Raw genomic sequence first — 24,109 nt, 5'->3', positions numbered from 1 at the left:
TGCCTATCCAGGTGTTATTAGATCTGGCATCCATCAGCAATGGCTGAGTGAAGGAACGAGACTGCTATCTCATGTACATTCTCTATTTTTTTGCAGCGTTTATTTCCGTTAATGTGTATGTAGTTGATTTCATGTTGCATTGATTTTGCAATTGCAAATGGCCGTTATGAAAAGCAAATGCTTGGACAGGGACTCATGTCTGAGCAGACTGCGTTTTGGCAACATATTCATGTCTCAGCCATATCCCCTGTCGCCTAGCTCGTTAGGCCTACAGAAAATTGCTAGAGATAATTTCCCTGCCAAAATGAATTGGCAGTGTCTGCGGATACGACTTTTCTGAACCCTTCTTCCAGTTTAAGGTCCCGAAGGTTTTGCGCATGTGCGGGACTTTCTACTTTAAACACAGAGTCTCAGTTTCATGGGGGTATGCATTTAGATCTTCTTGAGTCATAGTGTTGTTTCAAGTAGCCTACAGTGTTGTTTTGAATATGTGTTATTGGTCACATACACATGGTTAGCATATGTTATTGTGAGTGTAGTGAAATGCAGTGCAGCAATATCTAACGAGTAATATCTAAAAATTCCACAACAAATACCTAATACACACAAATCTAAGTAAGGAATGGAATAAGAATATATAAATATGTGGATGAGCAATGTCAGAGTGGCATAGGCTAAGATGCAATAGATAGTATAGAATACAGTGTATACATATGAGATGAGTAATGCAAGATATGTAAACATTATTAAAGTGGCATTATTAAAGTGACTAGTGTTCTATTTATTAAAGTGGCCAATGATTTAAAGTCAGTATTCAGGCAGCAGCCTCTGCTAGTGAGGGCTGTTTAACAGTCTGATGCCTTGAGATAGAAGCTGCTTTTCAGTCTCTCAGTCCCAGCTTTGATGCATCTGTATTGACCTTGCCTCCTGGATGGCAGTGGGGTGAACAGGCAGTGGCTCGGGTGGTTGTTGTCCTTTGATCTTTTTGGCCTTCCTGTGACATCGAGTGCTGTAGGTGTCCTGGAGGGCAGGTAGTTTGCCCACGGTGATGTATTGTGCAGACCGCACCACCCTCTGGAGAGCCCTGCAGTTGTGGGTGGTGCAGTTGCAGTACCAGGCAGTGATACAGCCCGACAGGATGCTCTCAATTCTGCGTCTGTAAAAGTTTGTGAGGGTTTTAGGTGCCAAGCCAAATTTCGCTGTTGCACCTTCTTCACCACACTGTCTGTGTGGGTGGACCTGACAGTTTGTCAGTGATATGTACGCCGAAGAACTTAAAACGTTCCCCCTTCTCCACTGCTGTCCTGTCGATGTGGATAGGGGGACACCACACTCCGAGAGCCTTCACCTCCTCCCTGTAGGCTGTCTCGTCGTTGTTGGTAATCAAGCCTACTACTGTTTGGTCGTCAGCAAACTTGATGATTGAGTTGGAGGTGTGCATGGTCACGCAGTCAAGGGTGAACAGGGAGTACAGGAGGGGGCTGAGCACACACTCTTGCACGCCCAACTTTTCAGTTTATGATTTGTTAAAAAGGTTTGAAATATCCAATAAATGTCGTTCCACTTCATGATTGTGTCCCACTTGTTGTCGATTCTTCACAAAAAAATACAGTTTTATATCTTTATGTTTGAAGCCTGAAATGTGGCAAAAGGTCGCAAAGTTCAAGGGGGCCGAATACTTTCGCAAGGCACCGTATATTAATAGCACATGCTTCCTGACACAGAGGCTCAGTTGGTTTCAGATTTTCAGCTTGGATGGAGTGGAACAGATGGTATGGTACTTTATGTCAAGTTTGGGCTGACTTAAGCCAATTTATTTAGCTACAAGTGAAGTGTGAAGTGACATTAAGCCGAAGTGTATTTTCTTGTAAGTACATGAATGCAGTTGTCACTACTTTCTGCACCTTTAGGCTATTCAATAAATCCCGTACCAATTGCAAATCTTGCATTCTATGCATACCTACAGTATCACCTACCTCTCTTGGCTGGATGGCATTTGTAGGCATAGGCATATTTAGGCCTATTGTATTTTGGGATCCCTATGGATCAGTTGAATTTTGTAATGCTACGTATTATCTGCAGATGGCGCACTAAGACAAATGTGCAAGGCCCTATGGCCTGGTCATGGCTAGAATGATCCAGTTTTTGTCAAATTAAAGTCAGAATTTAATTTTCGTAGCAGATTAGACGAATTTACGCAGCAGGTTAAGATAATTGGGTTAAGGTTAGAAAAATAGTTAGGGTTAGCAAAAACGCAACAAAAAAAATGCCCCTTTTGGCATTCATTTGACAAAAGCTGGATCTCTTCTAGCCATTACCCTATGTAACATCTCAATTATCACCCACCCTTCCAGTATCCCCGACACGCCCAGCGCACTCATGCCTTTATTTTCACAACAGCACGTGGCACTATGAGCCATTATATGGGTGATCACAGGTGGTTTCATTTCACTTCTGTATCCAATACCCAGCAATAGAAGTACATTTCAGAAGTCTTCTTTTCAGACCCAGAGGCTTTTCATCACACTGACAACATAGTAGCGCGAATTGCTCTCAGAGAAGGCTGCGATACCTGTGAGCAGAAAGAACGGACATTAAAACCTATTTTTTCTGTATTTTTGGAGGCGATTTGCGCGCAAGGGGTGGAGTGTTTCTGGTCCTGCGCTCTTTTAGCACTGTCTGTGAGTTTAGTGCTGTCTGTCTACGAGTTTTTGACTTGTGATAGGCTATTCATCCGGAGAGCCCCGGTGTTGGATCTGCCGGTGTACGGACACAATTCGACTATCACTGATTTATTGACCAACTGCATTGATTTAGGTAAGTGTAATAGGCTACTTTCTGTATGTCTCCCATTACCGGTCAATGCACACTAGTCTATAGGCTAGGAATCATTTGATTCAATTAGGCTTCAATTCACTTTATATAGAGAAACAATAAGAAATCATGTATCCGAATGTATGCAATTTATGCTGGCCTATACCTATAAACATTAGATACAAGTGTGCTTGTTGACGCTGTCAAATTGTCTGTAAACCTTGGTTTGTGTAATTATTCACTTGATTGCTAATTTAAGGCTCCGTTAACACAGGCAGCCCATTTCTGATATTTTGTCCAATCAATGATCTGATTGATTTTCGGGACTGAGAAATGCTTCAGTGCAAACTTAAATGCCTTAACCCAGACACAACGTGTGTAAAACAATATAGTTGGCATATAATCTTTTTAAGAACTAGAAATCACCAAAATAAAATCTAGACAGTCGAGATAGGAAAATTCCCTAATGATGAATTTAGGAGTATTTTTGACAGGGCATGCAGTGTACATGCCCAGGGGCCCCCATTGGAGTCCCCATTGGTTTTGTTATGTTTGAGCATAATAACACAGAAATATCAATGACAAAATATGTAGAGTTGCAGGAAATTTGCTGAAAAACGGCCAATTCTTCTCTCCGCTGGACTGATTTAAAAAAATAAATATTTAAAAGCCAAACTCGCATCCCCTTCCAGTCTGCGACCATTGCCACGATTGTAAAAAAAAAAAAAAAACACACTAACACTGGTAGATTTAATTAAAGGTGGAAGTGTTTCCCAGGACTGTTGCTCTCAACCCAAGCCCCACTCAAACCCCCTGCCCCATTCCCACTCCCTGGTGTTTGCACTGTACCTGTAACTCTCCATTGTGTTTGTTCTCTGCAACCTTTCATGTGCTTGCTGCCCCCAACTCCCCCCCCTCCCCTCTTGTTTTCAATTGTGTCTATTTCCTGATGGTTCTGGTGTTCTTAGTGTGCAGGGCCATGGCACAAACAGTTCACAGACAAACAGTCCAGGGACAAAACAGACCACAGTAATTTCAGACAAGTAGTAGCCTACATTTTTGGAGAATGTAGGACAGTAGCCATCTCATTTAGCTGCTGTGGAAACATTATATATATATTTGGCCATTTCTCTTTTTCTTTATATGAACAACACGAATGATGTTTGCTATAGGCTCTATTGTGTAGAGCTTTTCTCCTGAATCACAAGAAGCAACATGCATGAAGTTGCAGTTCTGGAGGAAGTTACATACAGATGCAATCTGGTGGAGTTTGTATGATGAAAGCTTCACTGTTGCTTGTTCTCTTGTTTCGAGCATTGTGGTTTTCTCAGAGTGTTACTGGGTGACTGACTGGCACATGTTGACATCCTTTAAATACTTAGACATTTCTATTGAATTGAAACTTCAATTGCCATGTCTTTCGGTCTGTTTCTCCTTTCTTAGCATTTTCTTGTGTGTGTGAAACCACTGCCTGAGATGGCTTTAGACTTTGAATGAGCTGTGGAGACTTGTCGTTGCAACAGGATATTAAAAAAACAAATGTGCATGTGAACAACTTGACTAAGCAGTGGTACATTTTCCTGTGACTTCCTCGGTGGTTCAGAAGTCTTAAAATCAAAGTTTATTGGTCTCGTACACAGATTTGCAGACGTTATTGCAGGTGCAGCGAAATGCTGATGTTTCTAGCTCCAACAGTGCAGTAATATCTAGAAACGCATCAACCATACACACAGACCAATAAGAAATGAGGAATGTCAGAATGAGCATTGTCAGAGTCTGGGATAGCGTTTTATCTTCATACATACATACAGTTGAAGTCGGAAGTTGACATACACCTTAGCCAAATGCATTAAACTCAGTTTTTCACAATTCCTGACATTTTAATAATAGTAAAAATTCCCTGTCTTAGGGCAGTTAGGATCACCACTTTATTTTAAGAATGTGAAATGTCAGAATAATAGTAGAATTATTTCAGCTTTTATTTCTTTCATCACATTCCCAGTGGGTCAGAAGTTTACATACACTCAATTAGTATTTGGTAGCATTGCCTTTAAATTGTTTAATAACTTGGGTCAAACGTTTCTGTTAGGCCCATTCCTCCTGACAGAGCTGGTGTAACGGAGTCAGGTTTGAAAGCCTCCTTGCTCGCACATGCTTTTTCTGTTCTGCACACAAATTTCTATAGGACTGAGGTCAGGGCTTTGTGATGGCCACTTCAATACCTTGACATTGTTGTCCTTAAGCCATTTTGCCACAACTTTGGAAGTATGCTTGGGGTCATTACCCATTTGCAACCAAGCTTTAACTTCCTGACTGATGTCTTGAGATGTTGCTTCAATATATCCACATAATTTTCCATCCTCATGATACCATCTATTTTGTGAAGTGCACCAGTCCCTCCTACAGCAAAGCACCTCCACAACATGATGCTGCCACCCCGTGCTTCATGGTTGGGATGGTGTTATTTGGCTTGCAAGTATCCCCATTTTTCTTCCAAACGTAATGATGGTCATTATGGCCAAACAGTTCTATTTTTGTTTCATCCCAGAGGACATTTCTCCAAAAAGCACGATCTTTGTCCCCATGTGCAGTTGCAAACTGTTGTCTGGTTTATTTTATGGCGGTTTTGGAGCAGTGGCTTCTTCCTTGCTGAGCGGCTTTTCAGGTTTTGTCGATGTAGGACTCGTTTTACTGTGGATATAGATACTTTTGTACCTGTTTCCTCCAGCATCTTCACAAGGTCCTTTGCTTTTGTTCTGTGATTGATTTGCACTTTTCACACCAAAGTACGTTCATCTCTAGGAGACAGAACATGTCTCTTTCCGGAGCGGTATGATGGCTACGTGGTTTCCATGGTGTTTATACTTGCGTACTATTGTTTGTACAGATGAACGTGGTACCTTCGGGCATTTGGAAATTGCTCCCAAGGATGAACCAGACTAGTGGAGGTCTACAACTTTTTTTCTGAGGTCTTGGCTGATTTCTTTTGAGTTTCCCATGATGTCAAGCAAAGAGGAACTGAGCTTGAAGTTAGGCCTTGAAATGCATCCACAGATATACCTCCAATTGACTCAAATGATGTCAGTTAGCCTATCAGAAGCTTCTAAAGCCATGACAATCATTTTCTGGAATTTTCCAAGCTGTTTAAAGGCAGTCAACTTAGTGTATGTGAACTTCTCACCCACTGGAATTGTGATTACATTGAATTATAAGTCTGTCTGTCTGTAAACAATTGTTGGGAAAATTACGTGTCATGCACAGAGTTGATGTCCTAACCAACTTGCCAAAACTATAGTTTGTTAACAAGATTTGTGGAGTGGTTGAAAAATAAGTTTTAATGGCTCCAACCTAAGTGTATGTATTCTTCCGACTTTAGTACATACATACTACCGTTCAAAAGTTTGGGGTCCCTTATAAATGTCCTTGTTTTTGAAAGAAAAGCACCTCTTTTGTCCATTTTTAAAATAACATCAAATTGATCAGAAATACATGTAATACAATGTATTCATTGTTAATGTTATAAATTACTTTTGTAGCTGGAAACGCATACAGAGACCCATTAAGCGACTCCAAGAAGCTGTCCTTCTAGGCAGAGTTCCTTTGTCCAGTGTCTGTCTTCTTTTGCCCATCTTAATCTCTCTTTTTGGGGGGGGGGGGGGGGCGCGCAGTCTGAGTTACGGCTTTTACTTTGCATCTCTGCCTTGGCCGCCTCTTCACTGTTGACGTTGAGACCGGTGTTTTGCGGGTACTATTTAATGAAGCTGCCAGGTGAGGCGTCTGTTTCTCAAACTAGACACTATAATGTACTTGTCCTCCTGCTCAATTGTGCACCGGAACCTCCCACTCCTCTTTCTATTCTGGTTTATGCTGTTTTGTGAAGGGAGTAGTACACAGCGTCGTACGAGATCTTCAGTTTCTTGCCAATTTCTCACATGGAATAGCCTTCATTTCTCAGAACAAGAATAGACTGACGAGTTTCAGAAGAAATGTATTTGTTTCTGACCATTCTGAGCCTGTAATCGAACCTACAAATGCTGATGCTCCATATACTCAACTAGTCTAAAGAAGGCCAGTTTTATAGCTTTTTTAATCAGAACAATAGTTTTCAGCTATGCTACCAATTGCAAAATTGTTTTCGAATGATCAATTAGCCTTTTAAAATGATCAACTTGGATTAGCTAACAACGTGCCATTGGAACACAGGAGTGATGGTTGCTGACAATGGGCCTCTGTGCGCCTATGTAGATTTTCCATAATAAATCAGCCTTTTCCAGCTACAGTAGTCATTTACAACATTAACAATGTCTACACTGTATTTCTGATCAATTTGATGTCATTTTAATGGACAAAAGCACTTTTTTCTTTCAGAAACAAATACATTTATAAGCTGAATCCATGGCCATGGATTCGATTATTTCAGCAACATCCGTTGCTGACTGGTGTATTCCAATCGAACACACAGCCATGCAATCTCCATAGTAAAACATTGGCAGTAGAATGGCCTGCACTGAAGTGCTCAGTGATGCAACGTGGCACTGTCATAGGGTGCAAACTTGCCAACAAGTCAGTTCGTCAATTTTCTGCCATACTAGAGCTCCCCTGGTCAAACTGTAAGTGCTGTTATTGTGAAATGTCTTGGGGCAACAATGGCTCAGCCGCAAAGTGGTAGGCCACACAAGCACACAAAACAGAACCGCTGAAGCACGTAAAAAATAATCTCTTGAACCTCTGGGGGCAGTATTTAATTTTTGGATGAAAAACGTTCCTGTTTTAAGCGCAATTATTTGTCACGAAAAGATGCTCGACTATGCATATAATTGACAGCTTTGGAAAGAAAACACTGACGTTTCCAAATCTGCAAAGATATTGTCTGTGAGTGCCCCAGAACTGATGCTACAGGCGAAACCAAGATGAAACTTCAAACAGGAAATGAGCTAAATTTCTGAGGCGCTGTTTTCCATTGTCTCCTTATATGGCTGTGAATGTGACAGGAATGAGCTTAGACTTTCTGCCGTTTCCCCAAGGTGTCGGCAGCATTGTGACGTATTTGTAGGCATATCATTGGAAGATTGACCATAAGAGACTACATTTGCCAGGTGTCCGACTGGTGTCCTGCGTCGAAATTGGTGCGCAAACGCCAGGTGCAAGTATTTTTCCGTTTGATACAGAGGTGAAACCAGACATCCACGAATGATATATCATCGAAGAGATATGTGAAAAACACCTTGAGGATTGATTCTAAACAACGTTTGCCATGTTTCAGTCGATAATATGGAGTTAATTTGGAAAAAAGTATGGCGTTTTGATGACTGAATTTTCATTTAAATGTTTTTAAATTCACGATCCCGGATCCGGGATGGCTAGTATCAAGAGGTTTTAACTACCGATTTCCAAACTGCCTCTGGAAGCAACATCCGCACGATAACTGTTCATCAAGAGCTTCATGAAATGGGTTTCCATGGCTGAGCAGCCGCATGCAAGCCTAAGATCACCATGCGTAATGCCAAGCGTCAGCTGGAGCTGTGTAAAGCTTGCCACCATTGGACTCTGGAGCAGTGGAAAAGCGTTCTCTGGAGTGATGAATCACGCTTCACCATCTGGCAGTCAAGAGAATGTTACCTGTTTGAAAAAAATAGTGACAACTGTAAAGTTTGGTGGAGGTGGAATAATGGTCTGGGGCTGTTTTTCATGGTTTGGGCTATGCCCCTTAGTTCCAGCGAAGGGAAATCTTAATGCTACAGCATGCAATGGTGTTTCTGTGCTTCTAACTTTGTGGCAACAGTTTGGGGAAGGCCCTTTCCTGTTTCAGCATGACAATGCCACCATGCATAAAGTGAGGTCCATACAGAAATGGGTTATCAAGATCGGTGTGGAAGAACTTCACTGGCCTGCACATAGCCCTGACCTCAACCCCATCAAACACCTTTGGGCTGAATTGGAACGCCGACTGTGAGCAAGGCCTGGTCGCCCGACCTCATTAATGCTCTTGTGGCTGAATGGAAGCAAGTCCCCCTCCTACTTATTTTCCACCATAATTTGCAAATAAATTCATAAAAAATCCTACAATGTGATTTTCTGGATTTTTTTTTTTTCTTCTAATTTTGTCTGTCATAGTTGAAGTGTACCTATGATGAAAATTACAGGCCTCATCTTTTTAAGTGGGAGAACTTGCACAATTGGTGGCTGACTACATACTTTTTTGCCCCACTGTATAAGTAAATGTGTGTCCCAATACATTTGGTCCCTTTTAAAATGGAGGGACTATTTACAAAAACTGCTTTAGTTTCTAAACGGTTCACCCGATATGGATGAAAATATCCTCAAATGAAGGCTGACAGTCTGCACTTTAACTCCTTAGTCACTGTATAACTTCAAAGCTCTGGAGTACAGACTCAAAAAAAATGAATGCTGTCCCAATAATTACTGAGAGCACTGTGTATGGACAGTATAAAAATAGAAAAGGTGTGTACAGCAGTAGTTAATATGATCCGTGAGGGGGGTCTGATTGCTGTAGGAAGTCAATCTGTATAGTGATAACACCAGTAACATGATGCTGTTGAGAGGGAGTGTGAAGTGGAGCCTGTGCACTCTGAAGCCACACAACTGACACAACCATGGCTACTGTACCAAGTACAGTAGTAACAATAGCTGCCAGATATGTGGCATGGTCATTTTTAGGATGGTATATAAAGAACCTTGATAAAATAATGATGTCCCTTGCGTGGAAGGTTAAATTCATAATGATATTGAAATTCCAGAGATGTATTGGAGATATGTTAGGCTATATATAAACGCTGTCAAGTTTTCCTTTTAAGAGGGAGTAACCTGCAGCTCACTATTAGATGGTAATATAAGTCTCACACAACATAGGAAGATCTTAGTCATTCATCTCCCTTCAGCAACACCCCATTCTTTTCTTATCTATTCTGTTATTGTTTGATATGTCCTCATCACCTTAGTGATGGCAATTTTACTTGATGAAGTCACTGCGTGTGATTAGTGTTAGAATGTTGAGAATGTAATTCCTTTTTGACACAGGGAGAAGCTTTCCATGGCATTCCTCTCTCTATTCAATGGGTGTGTGTCAGGGCAGGCGGCAGGACGGGTGTCCATCAGCCACAGTCCTCCTCACGAAAGGGAGTGTGCTTAAACATTACAGGGCATCAGCAAGACAAGAACATTCACGAAGGCTATGGAAAGTTCACAGAGCTAAATTGCCACAAGCGAGAAATGTTCATGTGTGAATCATACCCAGACCATTCTGCTACAACCACAGCAGTGGATGTGTGTTTCTCTGCATTAAAGTTCAGCCAGAAGCAAGTTGAGATGAAGTACATCTGCAGATTGAATTATGCCATTCCCTCTGCATTAGCACAAAGTTCTGCTCCAATGAATGTTGTCGCTGACTTCCAGGAAAAAGGCCTGTGTCAAATCTGGTTCTGTAGTAACCAGGGGGAAAGGTGAGGAGTGTGAGCTGAGCATGGTGCATAAACAGACGTGTTCATATCCAGGCCTGGCATCTTCTCTGTGCTAGCCAACAAGACTCCTCTTTAAAGCACATCAATCAGAATAGAGAAACCCTGGCATAATTGTTTAGTGACGTGCACATGAAACCAAAGACTCACCCAAAGGTGTGTTAGCATTATCTTGCTATACTTAGTTCTGCTAAACTGTAGATGATATCACAGACCTGTTTTAGCAGGACCCACACCCACTTTCACAATTACGTAGTTTTGAATGACGGTAAACAAAGAATTCACAGGGAGGGAGTACTTTAGACAAGTTGCATTGTGTCAAAGGTATGGCACTTGTGGTGGTGAATTGGCCTCCAGGTTACTCCCATCCCAAGACCAAGCCCCAGACTCAGTGCCACCAGTGGACACTCCTGTATCTCTCTCTACCAAGTCGACAGCAGTGACCCTCTCCTGCCCCTGTGTGTTATGTTGTGTACTAGGAAGCGTTTCCATGTTGTGTATAGAAGAGGCTAGTCACGGAGTGTACAGTCAGTAACCCAGGTTTACCAGTGGCTAAAGCTAATTGATTTTAATCTACCTGTCTGTTGAACACTGCTGGCAACATGCATTGTGTTTGAGCAGTGAGGAACAGTCTGAAGGCCAACACCAAGATACTTGAGCTGTTCTACTCTGGTGTGTGTGTGTGTGTGTGTCTCCTACCTTTACCCTTAGGGGCTGCTCACTCAAAAACATGACAAGGGCCTTTTCATTTGAGTATGACCGTTTTAACTCTCAGATGGATCATTCCCCACTTGGAAACTGAATGCAGCCTTCAAGTCTGTCTGTCTGTCTGCAGTTGATTTCCACAGCCTTTATCAAACTCATTATTGCTTCGTTCACCTTTGACTCCAGATTTCACAACTGAAACTCTGGATGATACCGCATATAAAGTGCTGATAAAATGTCCCTGGTATTTGGTAGGCAGGTGTAGCACAGCGGAAGTGAGAGGTAATTTGACTCGCTGGACCTACCAGTTTCTATTTCCTACTGTAAGTACATTTACCTTTGAGTCATTTAGCAGATTCTCTTATCCAGAGTGACTTACAGGACACACCGACAGATTTTTCACCTAGTCTGCTCAGGGATTCGAACGACCAATTAATCATGAACTTCTGTTTACCTGATGAGTGAAGACATGTGAGCCAGATGTATTACTTCGTTACTTTAATTCTTCCCTATAGTGTGGGTGCTTTTTATTGCACCGCCAATGCAGGGAGATGGCACCAGAATAAAATAATCCACAGTTTTTTTTTTTTTTAACCCTCTTAAAGCTGGTGTGATTTGGACTACTAACCCTTTTAGACATTGTTTTAGAGCTAGACTTCTGGGTTATACCATTTGGATTTGTCTATTCCTTCAATATAAGTCTGTGTGATTAACAGGGGCTGAGCTAGAGTGGTGTTTGTGAGACTTGGGCAGATCCCTAAGGGGCTCGGGTTCAGGTCTATTTACAAAAACGTCTGTAGAGTAGGCTAGGGTATTTGGAAATAGCCACAGTATGGTTTAATCTGTCATTTATTTTTACTGAACAAAATATAAGCACAACATGCAACAGTTACAGTTCATAAGGGAATTGGTCAATTTAAATCAATTCATTAGGCCCTTATCTATGGATTTAACATGATTGGGAATACAGATATGCGTCTGTTGGTCATATACCTTAAAAAAAGGTAGGGGCGTGGATCAGAAAACAACTAGTCAGTATCTGGTGTGACCACCACTTGCCTCATGCAGCGCGTCAAATCTCCTTCACATAGAGTTGATCAGGCTGTTGATTGTGGAATGTTGTCCCACTCCTCTTTTAATGGCTGTGCGAAGTTGCTAGATATTGGTGGGAACTGGAACACGCTGTTGTACACGTCAATCCAGAGCATCCTAAACATGCTCAATGGGTGGTGAGTATGCAGGCCATGGAAGAACTGGGACATTTTCAGCATCCAGGAATTGTGTACAAATCCTTGCATCATGCTGAAACATGAGGTGATGGCACGATATTTATATCTCTGTGCATTCAAAATGCAATTGTGTTCATTGTCCGTAGCTTATGCCTGTCCGTACTATAACCCCACTGCCACCATGAGGCACTCTGTTTACAACGTTGACATCAGCAAACTACATTTAGAAATATGATGGCCATGCATAATTTTTTTTTCAAAGAACACCTTGATTTTTCATTGTAAGCTCCTTTACCTGTGTGGCTCCCAGCCAAGTACCGTTGTACCTCTGTCATCTGATGAAAATTAAGTTATTTTCTGCCGACTGTATTTTCTTTGATGGCGACTATAGTCACTCAATTGAAGCAACAACAAAAAAAGACTTTCAATATAAAACGTGACCCCTGTCTATACACCTGCTCCTGCTTTCTCCCATCGTGCTATTTACAAAGAAACACGTGACTGGTTCAACTGTTCTGGGGGACTACGATAAACTTCATAATGTACAAAAATATAAACGCAACATATAAAGTGTTGGTCCCATATTTCATGAGCATAAATAAGTTTCCAAAAATGTTCCATACGCACAAAAAGCTTATTTCTCTCAAATGTTTTGCACACTTTTAAATTTTTTTTTACATCCCTGTTATAATTTCTCCTTTGCCAAGATAACCCATCCTCCTGACAGGTTTAGCATATCAAGAAATGTATTAAACAGCATGATCATTACACAGGTTCACCTTGTGCTGGGGACAATAAAATGCTATGTCTCAAGTTGAGGGAGTGTGCAATTGGCATGCTGACTGAAGGAATGTCTGCCAGAGCTGTTGCCAGAGAATTGAATGTTAATTTCTTTACTATAAGCCGTCTCCAACGTCATTTCAGAGAATTTGGCAGTACGTTCAACCGGCCTCCCCATCACAGACCACGTGTGTCCACGCCAGCTTAGGACCTCCACATTCAGCTTCTACACCTGCGGGATAGTCTGAGACCAGCCACCCGGACAGCTGATGGAACTGTGGGTTTGCACAACAGAAGAATTTCTGCAGAAACTGTCTCGGGAAGCTTTATCATGGAAAGAATGTAGCCAGCTACATTTCCTAATGTTTTGCTTAAAGTTAATCTTGCATTTTACTGGAGAAAAGTAGGCTGGCTACACTGAGAAAAGTAGCTACACTGATCACTACCGTCTGCTGATAGAATGCCCGTTCTTGAATTCTCATCTGAGTGAAGTGCAACACAAGCACAAAATGAGGCTGATGCGGAACAAAAATGACAATAAGAAGCATTTTAGAGCTGCATTTACAAAACGCAGCAAGGTATTGCCTATGCGTTTTTATATTTTTTTTCCTCAATGAAAAACAAATTATTCTGTATTAACGCGACCCCTAAATTTAACATGCTACTTATCCGAGTAAGTAGCTTGTTTTAATTAGGTGAAGAATATTGTACACTTTTTGCAGTGTTTGATAAGTCAAAGCCCTTTGCAGTGGCAGCAGTACCGATAACTCATCCAATCTTTTGATTTCCTTGTGTTTTTTTTTTTTTTCTCCTCTGGTTTTGTCCGTCTGCTTCTCCCCTTTCTTTTCTGAGCAGAGCAGGGATGCCTGTTGCCCTAGCGACGCAAGACGCAACAGACACCGTGTTTACACATGCTGGTCCAGATCCAGTACTGTTCTTCCTTCAGTCATGTCAATTTGCCCAATGTCTCTCGTTTACATTCGCTTGTAAATGTCCAACCTCGCCAAAAATCACATTCGGTAGCTCCTACCTATATATATGTTTAACTTTATGAGCTGGATTGCCTGTCTTTGCAATTTTTGTTTATTTTCATTTTGTGCTCGTTTGCATATTTAGCTTGAAGCATCCAGAAATTTGCTATTACTTGTACTAATTTTGTTAACATTCTGGTAAGACTGCCAACATTTTTTTTTGTGTGTGTTTTTGGCATCCCCGTGTGTACTAAGCCGGTAATACCGTAACTCTCGGAATGAGAGGACAGAATGAAAGTCTGAATACAGCCCAGTTAAGTGAAGTTGTATTCATTGAGCCCTCCACTGGTGATTTTGGCGTTTTAAATCCTGGTGTGGCAAGCCACCCCCCCCCCACCCCCCCCCCCTCCCCCCAAAAAAATGTTGTTGCATGCCCCATTGTAGAGTCCGATTTGATTTTGCGCTACAAACTATTAAAAGCTACTTATGGAAAGCTGAGACCCTCACAAACACGCACATGTAACATGTTTTGCTCTATGATGCTCAAGCTACACGAGTGTTTTGAAGAGAAGGGGTTCTTCTACATAAACCACAGGACATAGTGTCTAAAACTGTTAGAAGCTTATAGTTTCTGTCACTCAACTCCACACAGTTGTCACTGACTAGTTGGATATTAATTTCCCATTCGGCAAACAATATCTGTACTACAGCATTCCTATACATTCCTTTTTATCAGGTTTTTGCTTTGGCAGCCCTTATTTGTCAATAAACCTCTTGAAAGCAGCTGTTTTTTATAGCCTTTTGTTTTCTACTTGTAGCCCTGGTTGTCCTAAACATTTAAATGGTAAAAAACTTCATTGTGTGGCTAAATATAAGGGCTGGACATGCAGATAAATCAGTCTCTGGACTGATGGGGTTAACACCTGAAGTGTAACTATATTACTGTAATGATCTGTTTACCAACAACAGAATTTCAGGTCAATAGCTCACGTTCACCTCAACTGATCTAACTGACAGACTATACCAATAGCAAACAGCGATGACCAATAGCAAGCAGTTACGCTGCCAATAGCAAGCAGTTTTACAGAGAAGTCGGTCCATTAACACTAAATTAGCGCTGTGCCCTGTTGATAATGGCTCCAGTGGGAGAGCTGCTGATCCTGGTCCTTTGGACTAATTCAACAGCCCAGAGGCTGGGAACATTAGTGTCTGTCCCCAGGGACTACAGCAGGAACAACAGCAGGGGCCTCGGTTGTTCCTCATGGCCACAGCAATTAAGGCCTGTAAATGATGGCGAGCCTGGTAACCCCACTAACTGCCTGACTGTGCTAATGACTGGGTTGGTTAGTGCTGCTTGTCCCAAAACCTTGTGGAATGTACAGACAGCTGTAGATGGCTGAAATGGGCCAGTTTAAGGAGGGAGAGATGTCCCAGATCCTGACTGACTGGGTTCACTGTCTGCTATGCTTCTGCCTGGGTGACTGTGGAACCAGCCTTGGCTCCTAAAGATAGATGACTACCTCAATTGTAACACTATGGTATATGGAACTAGACAGATCATATTTCCAGGAAGATTTAAGACCAGGGACGACATCCATCTGCGTTCTCCACCGATCAGTTGTTCCTTCAGTCCTGCTAGACATAAGATTAGGAAGGTTGCCACATGGTGTGCCAAGGTTCAGATGTTGATATGTCCAAGTATGTTTCATTTCAAATTCCTACATACACAGTAATGCTATATAGTTGCATAATGACTTCTGAATCCAGAATTGGGTAACGTCAGCCTTTTGATGTAGGATTTGTCCGCATTTTGTTTCTGGGTCAAACATGTTTAGTCACAAGTCCACTCCAACTCTCTGTGGCTGTATACGGAACAGATTTCAACAGGGACTTGAACACAATAACTTCCTAATTACACAAGACAAGTATTTGCAAGACTGAGCATGCTTTCTTTTCTATATTTAACTCGATGTTATGCAATTTAGGTTGCTTTCAGCTTGGTGTGGCAAGCCCCCCCCCAAAAAAATGTTGATGCTTGCCAGCAAAGGCACTGCACAACAATACATTAATTGCACTATAATGGTGACAAACGGTGCCCACAAACTGTAAGGGCCTACATAAAGCTGTCCCAACAGCAGAGCTTTCTTTTCAGCACCATGGAGTGACTCCTTAAAACCGCTACACCTGGCAGTCAGCGGAGTCTTGTCTGGGAGCAAAACATTTACTGCCTTTTATGATGGATGCAGTCTATATAACTATTTGTTATTTTTAAATGTGCAGCGACAGAATTCAGAACATGGGCCATTCTTACAGTACTCTCCCTGTACACCAAGTTCGAACCGCAGGATAAATAAAGGGGGCATATAAGGAGACAATGAATGCTCTTAGAATATCCAATGATTTCATTTCTCTAAAATAGGCTACATGTGCACCACCAAGTCAAAACAGTAGACTAAGTTATGAGGGGGGACAAATTTATTAGGGGGAGACACATGGGCTACTAACAGCTTACGACACAACATACACTTAGTAATACTTTCTTATTTACAGTATACATATCTCCCTGGCATATTAAGTCATTTATGCAGCAGCATTCAAGACATTTTTGGACTCACCTTGTTGTACTGTGCTCAATTTAACAGGTAGGTGGCACGGCGGTCCTTCTTGCGGGCACATTTTGTCATCAAAGTCTGGCGTTCTCTGGATTCATGGTGCTTTCAAGACTACTTGGAACCTGGAAAAAAAAACTTTGTTGAATCAAGACATCCGTGATCTTCAGGTCGACGCTGTAGAATGAGGCCCGAGTTCCCAACTTGGAATTCCGAGTTGGACGACCGTTCAAAGCATATTTTCCCAGACGGGGCTCCCCCCCCCCCCCCAAGTTCCCAGTTGTCTTGAATTCACTGAAGTCTAAGATTTCCGACTTTCCTGTTGTTTTGAATGCGGCGGAAGTTATGCTGGATTAACAGACTGGTCAATGTATTCAACCTTTTTATGGCATGTGAATGTTTATCCTTTTTAAGCTTGGAAAAGAGCCCCTTAAACCCAGACTTGGACCACACACCCAAACCACTGACTAGCAGGCTAGTGATTGCTTTGCAGCGCTTGCAGTTATCCACTGATTGATTCCTTCCCAACCACTCCTTGTTGAATTTGATTTCCAACTTGTTGTGTAATGTTTGGCTGATGAGCACCAATATGTTTTATCTGTGATTTCTCTTCATATGATAAGGATGAAAAAGGATTTGCCAGTAGATTATAGGCTTGATTCATGATGACTGCTTGTTTAGCTAAGATTTTGAAAGTATGATGTTGAGATGATCAGTCCAATCACAGCTACGGTAGATATATATATAAAACGTGATTTGACAATTTTATATGTGTGCAATAACGTTGAGCCTTCTTGAATGGGCACTTCCAATCTAATTCTGTGGCAGCACCCAAGGGGCTTGCTTTTTTGAGCTCTCCCTGTAGATTCTGCGGCGACGTAGTGTCCCCATGAGTGACAGAACACTGGGCCAATCACGTTGCGACTAGAGAACATTACCAACCCCTACACTCCGTATTTTCCGTTGGCTGCCCCACCACAGAAAGCACTGTGACACATATTAATGCCAAAATAAACAGGCAAAAAATGTGTGTGTGTGTGCCCACACAGTACCAGTTTTACTATTTTCTACGTTGTAAAATAATAGTGAAGACATCAAATCTATGAAATTACACATGGAATCACGTAGTAAACAAAAAGTGTTAAACAAATCAAAATATATTTTAGATTTGTTAAAGTAGCCACCCTTTGCCTTGACAGCTTTGCACGCTCTTGGCATTCTCTCAACCAAATTCAACTGGAATGCTTTTCCAACAGTCTTGGAGTTCCCACATATAATTCACTTGGCGGTCCAACTCATCCCAAACCATCTCAATTGGGTCGAGGTCAGGTGATTGTGGAGGTCATCTGACGCAGCACTCCCTCACTCTCCTTCTTGGTCAAATAGCCCTCACACTGCCTGGAGATGTGTTGGGTCATTGTCCTGTTGAAAAACAAATGATAGTCCCACTAATCGCAAACCAGATGGGCTGGTGTATCGCTGTGCTGGTTAAGTGTGCCTTGAATTCTAAATAAATCACTGACTGTTACCAGCAAAGCACCCCACACCATCACACCACTTCCATACTTGACGGTGGGAATCACATATGCGGAGATATGTGCACCTACTCTGCGACTCACAAAGACAAGGTGGTTGTAACCAAAAATCTCACATTTGAAGTCATCAGACCAAAGGACAGATTTCCACCGGTCTAATGTCCATTGCTTGTGTTTCTTGGCCCAAGCAAGTCTCTTCTTATTATTGGTGTCCTTTTAGTGGTTTCTTTGCAGCAATTCAACCATGAAGGCTGGATTCATGCAGTCTCCTCTGAACAGTTGAGATGTGTCTGTTACTTGAACTCTGACGCATTTATTTGGGCTGCAATTTCTGAGGTGTAGTTAACAGTAATGAACTTATCCTCTGCAGCAGACTAGGTCTTCCTTTCCTCTGGTGGTCCTCAGAGCCCATTTCATCATAGCGCCTGATGGTTTTTCCAACTGCACTTAAACTTTCAAAGCTCTTTAAAATGTTCTGTATTGACTGACCTTCAAGTGTTAAAGTAATGATGGACTGCCGTTTCTCTTTGCTTATTTGAGCTGTTCTTGCCATAATATGGACTTTTACCAAATAGGGATATCTTCTGTATACCACGCCTACCTTGTCACAACACAACTGATTTGCTCAAACGCATTAAGAAGGAAAGAAATTCCACAAATTAACTTTTAACCTTTATGGGATCTATGTCCTTCCACCGGGAAAGGTGAGCTAACGTGCACTAATGTAATTAGCATGACATTGTAAGTGACTTTCTCAGGATATAGACATGTCTTATGGGTAGAAAGATCAACAAGAATTTAAGCTAACAGCACTGTCCAATTTACAGTAGCTATTAAGGTGAAAAAAAAATACCAATCCATTGTTTGAGTGCATAACAACAAACTTATCATGGCAACTGGTTTGATACATTCACTTATATTCAATGTACTTGATATTGCTCTGATTTGTCATCCCGAGGGTCCCAGAGATAAAATGTAGCCTAGTTTTGTTTTGATAAAATACATTTTTATATTAAAATGTAGGAACTGGGTTCTAAAATTTGAACCCCTGCTGTTTCTCAACACAGCATGAATCACAAAGGAGAGGGAGCTGTCACTGTCTCAACATAAACACATGTGCAAATGATAAACACTACAGTAATGTTGTGCATGAGAAGGGCATGGAGTTATGTACCCATTAGATGCATTGACATACCGTAAACCACACTTCCTAAGGGAAAGGGCAGCATCCTGTGCTATGATCCCTTTTAAAATAAGATGGAAATAAGTCCATGGTGAAACGTAAATTAGATATCTGTGGATCTACTGAACAGAAATGTTTGACTTGATTTGTATCCTGTGGTAAGATACCACATTTTGCTATGTTATTATTTTTATTTTTTTATAAGGATATTTTACAGATTTATTGAAACTGTTGGTTTGCAGGAACTTGAACAATGTCAGTCATGTGCCTTTTGGGTTTCAGATTCCTTCCATTCCTTTTAGATGTGGTTACACAATGTTATGTTAAGTGGAAGTCAGGTGACAGCAGTTCTCACGTCTCCTCTCTTTCTCTCTCTCGGGTTGGAACAGGCAGTAGGTGGCAACCTCTGGTCACGTGATGGCGCTGACAGTGAACCTGATTGGTCCATCTCCATGGGGGTTTAGAATATACGGAGGAAGGGACTTCAAGAAGGCGATAACCATTTCCAAGGTAATTGCTAATGACCTTACTGCTAGTCTGTCACACCCTATCCTCTGTAAAGCAAAACATGGCATGCCAACTCCACTTCCTCAGTCTCTGCTGTACTTCTCTGCTCCTCTCATTGTTTATCTTCATTGGCTGCTTTCTACCTGTTTCCTTGACTACTGTATTTAGTCAGATTGGAATGAAGGCTACATCAGGAGGAAACCGGGGGGGGGGGGGGGTGGTGTGTGTCAGACCATTGTGAAGCAACAGGAAGAAGGAGCTGTAGAAGGGAGGACATTAGCATATCGTTCTCCTCTGAAAACAAATCAGAAAATCCAGGGCAGACTCCATGCCACAGCCACTCTGAAGCCCAGGGCAGACTGCTCCCTGCCTGCCACAGCCACTCTGAAGCCCAGGGCAGACTGCTCCCTGCCTGCCACAGCCACTCTGAAGCCCAGGGCAGACTGCTCCCTGCCTGCCACAGCCACTCTGAAACCCAGGGCAGACTGCTCCCTCCCTGCCTGCCACAGCCACTCTGAAACCCAGGGCAGACTGCTCCCTGCCTGCCACAGCCACTCTGAAACCCAGGGCAGACTGCTCCCTCCCTGCCTGCCACAGCCACTCTGAAGCCCAGGGCAGACTGCTCCCTCCCTGCCTGCCACAGCCACTCTGAAACCCAGACACACTGCTCCCTGCCTGCCACAGCCACTCTGCCCACTGCACATCCTGATTCCTCACTACCACGGAATTCTCTATCATTCCTCAAACCTTTTAATGCAAGTGTTTTTGGGGTACTGTTGTTGACTTCAAAGGCATAATTTGTCAGCCCATTTAATAGCTACTTTCTTGTGACGATGGGCATTCCTTATAATTTCCTCGCTCTAGTCAAACATGTAGTCAACAACACCAGCATGCAGGAAACACAGGGAATTGTCTCAACTATCAAACAGTCACTTAAAAGAAACGGGGACCCATGCTGAGGAGGGAGACCTCATCAGTGAAAGTGGTTGTCAAACCTATTGGAGAAGCAGGATTTCCCCTCCCTCTCTGGTTATGTAGCTATGGCTTTGGTCTGTCTGAAGTGGTTGCGTCTTGGCACTGAAACAACATGGATGGCCCCTCCTTTTCCCGTCCTGTTGGCCTGAATAGAGAGCTTGCCCCTTTTTCTGTCGGGCATAGCCCCTGAGAAAGCTGCATCCTTAGTTTATGTGAATTGAAGCGTGCCCTGATCAGAAAAGGCAGGCACCATTGTGGGTTGCCACAGCAACACGTAATTGCCACTCGAGTGGACCCTCAGACATGGCACCTCTACCCTCTTGCTTTGCAAAATGGACAAACGCCCTGTTGCCTGTCATTCTCTCTGCAGTCTTCCATGTTTCTGCTGGAGATTTATGAAGGCGGCCTCTTCTCTTCACTGATTGGTTTTCTTTTCTCCCCTATTTCTGTCTTTAATTGTGCGCCAGCCTTGTCGATCGCAAAAGTTGGGCTGTTCTCCGTTGTTCACAAGTGCTCAATACTCCCGAGTTAATCTCCTCATTTGGGTTTTGTATGGTTGAGTGTTTGCTGGTGTGTTTTTGTTCCTGGTAAATCCATTTGAATTCATTCCATTTTTGATAGCACCCCTTTTGATTTTAACAAACATTCCCATTCATATATTTGCCTTTGTGGAAGCGCTCAGAAAGTGACTTTTTGGACCTGAATGCCAAAACATTCAAGCGATAAAGTTGACCTATTTTTGCATACCCCTACCATGTGACATAAACAGTTCAGATTGATATAGAACTTTACAAGCTTACAAACAGGGTTGTTAAACTATTTAATTTCTATAATATTTGTTAAATTCCCTAAACACGTAAACTATTTTTTTTTTTCTTCATATGTTGTAGCTTAGGCCCTAATTTTCCATCATCTGATGTGTTTGTGTGGTGCCCGCCATCGGTTGAAACACAACACGCTCTTGAATACAGGGTGGGTGTCATGTTTTGGCTGGTGAATACAATTTAGATTTTAACTCTGAAATGGTACTACAAAGAAGATCCACACATCAGAGAATGTTGACTTGAATGGGTATGTCTGTTTTTAAATTACACTGTCAATCTTCCATGGGGAAACCTATTGAAAGTTTCAATGGTATACCAGCAAAATGGGTATGTCTTGTGTTACATTTAGTTATTTATTACTGCATTGTTGGGTTTAGAACTTTTAAGAAAGGTATTTCACTGTACTTGAGCAGCATGACGTTAACTTCATCTGAAGGGATAGGTCCATTCTATGAATAATATTTACATTTTTTGAAATGACACACACCCTGTATTCAAGAACATGTATTTTAACCAATGGTGGGCACAACACAAACATCTCACATGATGAGGGTCCAAGTTACAACAAATGGGCCTTTTCTTCTTTTCTAAACTAGTGAACAACTGTTTGGAGCTGTTACAAAGTCATTCATAATATTTAAGTCTTTTTTTTTTTTCATGAGTACGAGATGTATAGTTTTGATTCAACTAATTTCTCGTGCTTCGAGTCTTCACAGATTTGGCAAAATTCGTATGACATAAAACACTACATTTCTTTCCTTACATATATTATACTGTTTTATCATACAGTGCATTCAGAAAATATTCAGACCCCTTGACTTTTTCCACATTTTGTTACTTTACAGCCTTATTATAACATTGATAAAATATATTTTCTTCCTCATCAATCTACACACAATACCCAATAATGACATATCGAAAACAGACTTTTAGAATTGTTTGTAAAATGTATTAAAATAGAACAACAGAATACATTCTATAAATATTCAGACTCTTTGCTATGAGACTCGAAATTGAGCTCTGGTGCATCCGGTTTCCATTGAGCATCCTTGCGATGTTACAACAACTTGACTAGAGTCCACCTGTGGGAAATTCAATTGTTGGACATGATTTGGAAAGTCGCACACCTGTCTATATAAGGTCCCACAGTTGACAGTGCATGTCAGAGAAAAAGAAACACACTATGAGGTTAAAGGAATTGCCCATAGAGCTCCCAGACAGAATTTGTGTCAAGGCACAGATCTGGAGAAGGATACTTAAACATTTCTGCAGCATTGAAGGTCCCCGAGAACACAGTGGCCTCCATAATTCCTAAATGGAAGAAGTTTGGAACGACCAAGTCTCTTTTATAGAAGGAAAAGAAGCCAACACTGCTTAGCATATGTGGGAACTCCTTCAAGACTGTTGAACGCATTCCAGGTGACTACTTCATGAAGCTGGTTGAGAGAATGCTAAGAGTGTGCAAAGCTGCCATCAAGGCAAAGGGTGGCTACTTTGTTAATCAAAATATATTTGAGATTCTTCACTTTTATTTATATATATGTGTGTGTGTGTGTGTGTGTGTGTGTGTGTGTGTGTGTGTGTGTGTGTGTATATATGTGTGTATATATATTCTTTATTTTTTTTTTTTTTTTAGGTACTACATGATTCCATATGTGTGGGGTTTTTTTCCCCCTAATTTTTATGTCTTCACTATTATTCTACAATGTAGTAAACGTAAAGATGTGGTGTGTCCAAAATTTTGACTGGTACGCTGTGTTTTTAATATATATGGTTTTGGTTTTACATGCAATTATATATAATTGCATGTAAAACCAACCTGATATTTTGATGTTCAAATGTGGGTGTGGTTAAATGTGGAATGCCTGGTCAAGTGCACAGCCAACACCTCCTGTTCTTTCAAAGTAGGTGGTCACCCTTCTAATGCAGTTCTATGCATCTATCTATGAATTAATTGATTAATGGCTGCCCAACCAGTGCCAAGATGAGGGCAGATTTCTCAATTTCTGCATACAATTGAGGGTGTATTGACTTATTAATGAACTGTTACTGTAAATGGTTAGCTGACTGATATATCCCAGCTATCTAGCTAACCATGGGTAATCTTATTAAATGATGCTATACAGCCCAAACAGTGTATATATTGCTAGACTAGAGATATGCCCTTGCTTATAGTTTGTTAGTGAGTTGCAGATCTAACTAGCTGGAATGAAGCAAAGGTGTGAATAGTAGCCATGTAAATGTATCCTTGCACTGTTTACAGTAGGTCCTCAGCTAGCCAGACCTGTCTGATCGGGTGCCATGGGTGTGTCCAGCATACACCTGTGCAAATCTGTGTGTGTGTGTGTGTGTATCAAAGGAATTAAACATCCAACCAATGCCTCAAGTGTAGTGCTGTAGGTCCACCACACACCTGGAGGTTGTGGGGTCCTGTCCAGACAACCCCTAAACACTTGTAGAAATATGAGAGAATTGGACAGGATTAAGCAATACTGCCAAAAT

At 41.7% G+C, this 24,109-nt stretch overlaps 1 protein-coding gene across 4 annotated transcripts in view; it reads left to right on the top strand.

Annotated features, from left to right (window-relative positions):
- The first annotated feature begins 2,333 nt into the window (after positions 1-2,333).
- Positions 2,334-24,109, top strand: part of LOC110536030 (PDZ and LIM domain protein 2) — a 59,799-nt gene continuing 38,023 nt past the window's right edge. Inside the window, exons 1-2 of one of the 4 annotated variants that reach the window (XM_021621528.3) lie at positions 2,334-2,817; positions 19,691-19,811. In XM_021621528.3, coding sequence (XP_021477203.1) covers positions 19,719-19,811 — 93 coding nt within the window. In that variant the 5' untranslated portion in view covers positions 2,334-2,817; positions 19,691-19,718. Of the gene's footprint in view, positions 2,818-11,237; positions 11,318-19,690; positions 19,812-24,109 lie in introns of those variants that run through there. The other 3 variants (XM_021621530.3, XM_021621529.3, XM_090190637.1) reach the window with 3 other exon arrangements.

Source organism: Oncorhynchus mykiss, chromosome 11, assembly GCF_057628025.1.
Source record: "Oncorhynchus mykiss isolate SJ-2025 chromosome 11, ASM5762802v1, whole genome shotgun sequence".
Classification (NCBI taxonomy): domain Eukaryota; kingdom Metazoa; phylum Chordata; class Actinopteri; order Salmoniformes; family Salmonidae; genus Oncorhynchus; species Oncorhynchus mykiss.
Note: the sequence above shows the minus strand (reverse complement) of the source record. Positions and strands in the feature narration are given on the sequence as shown.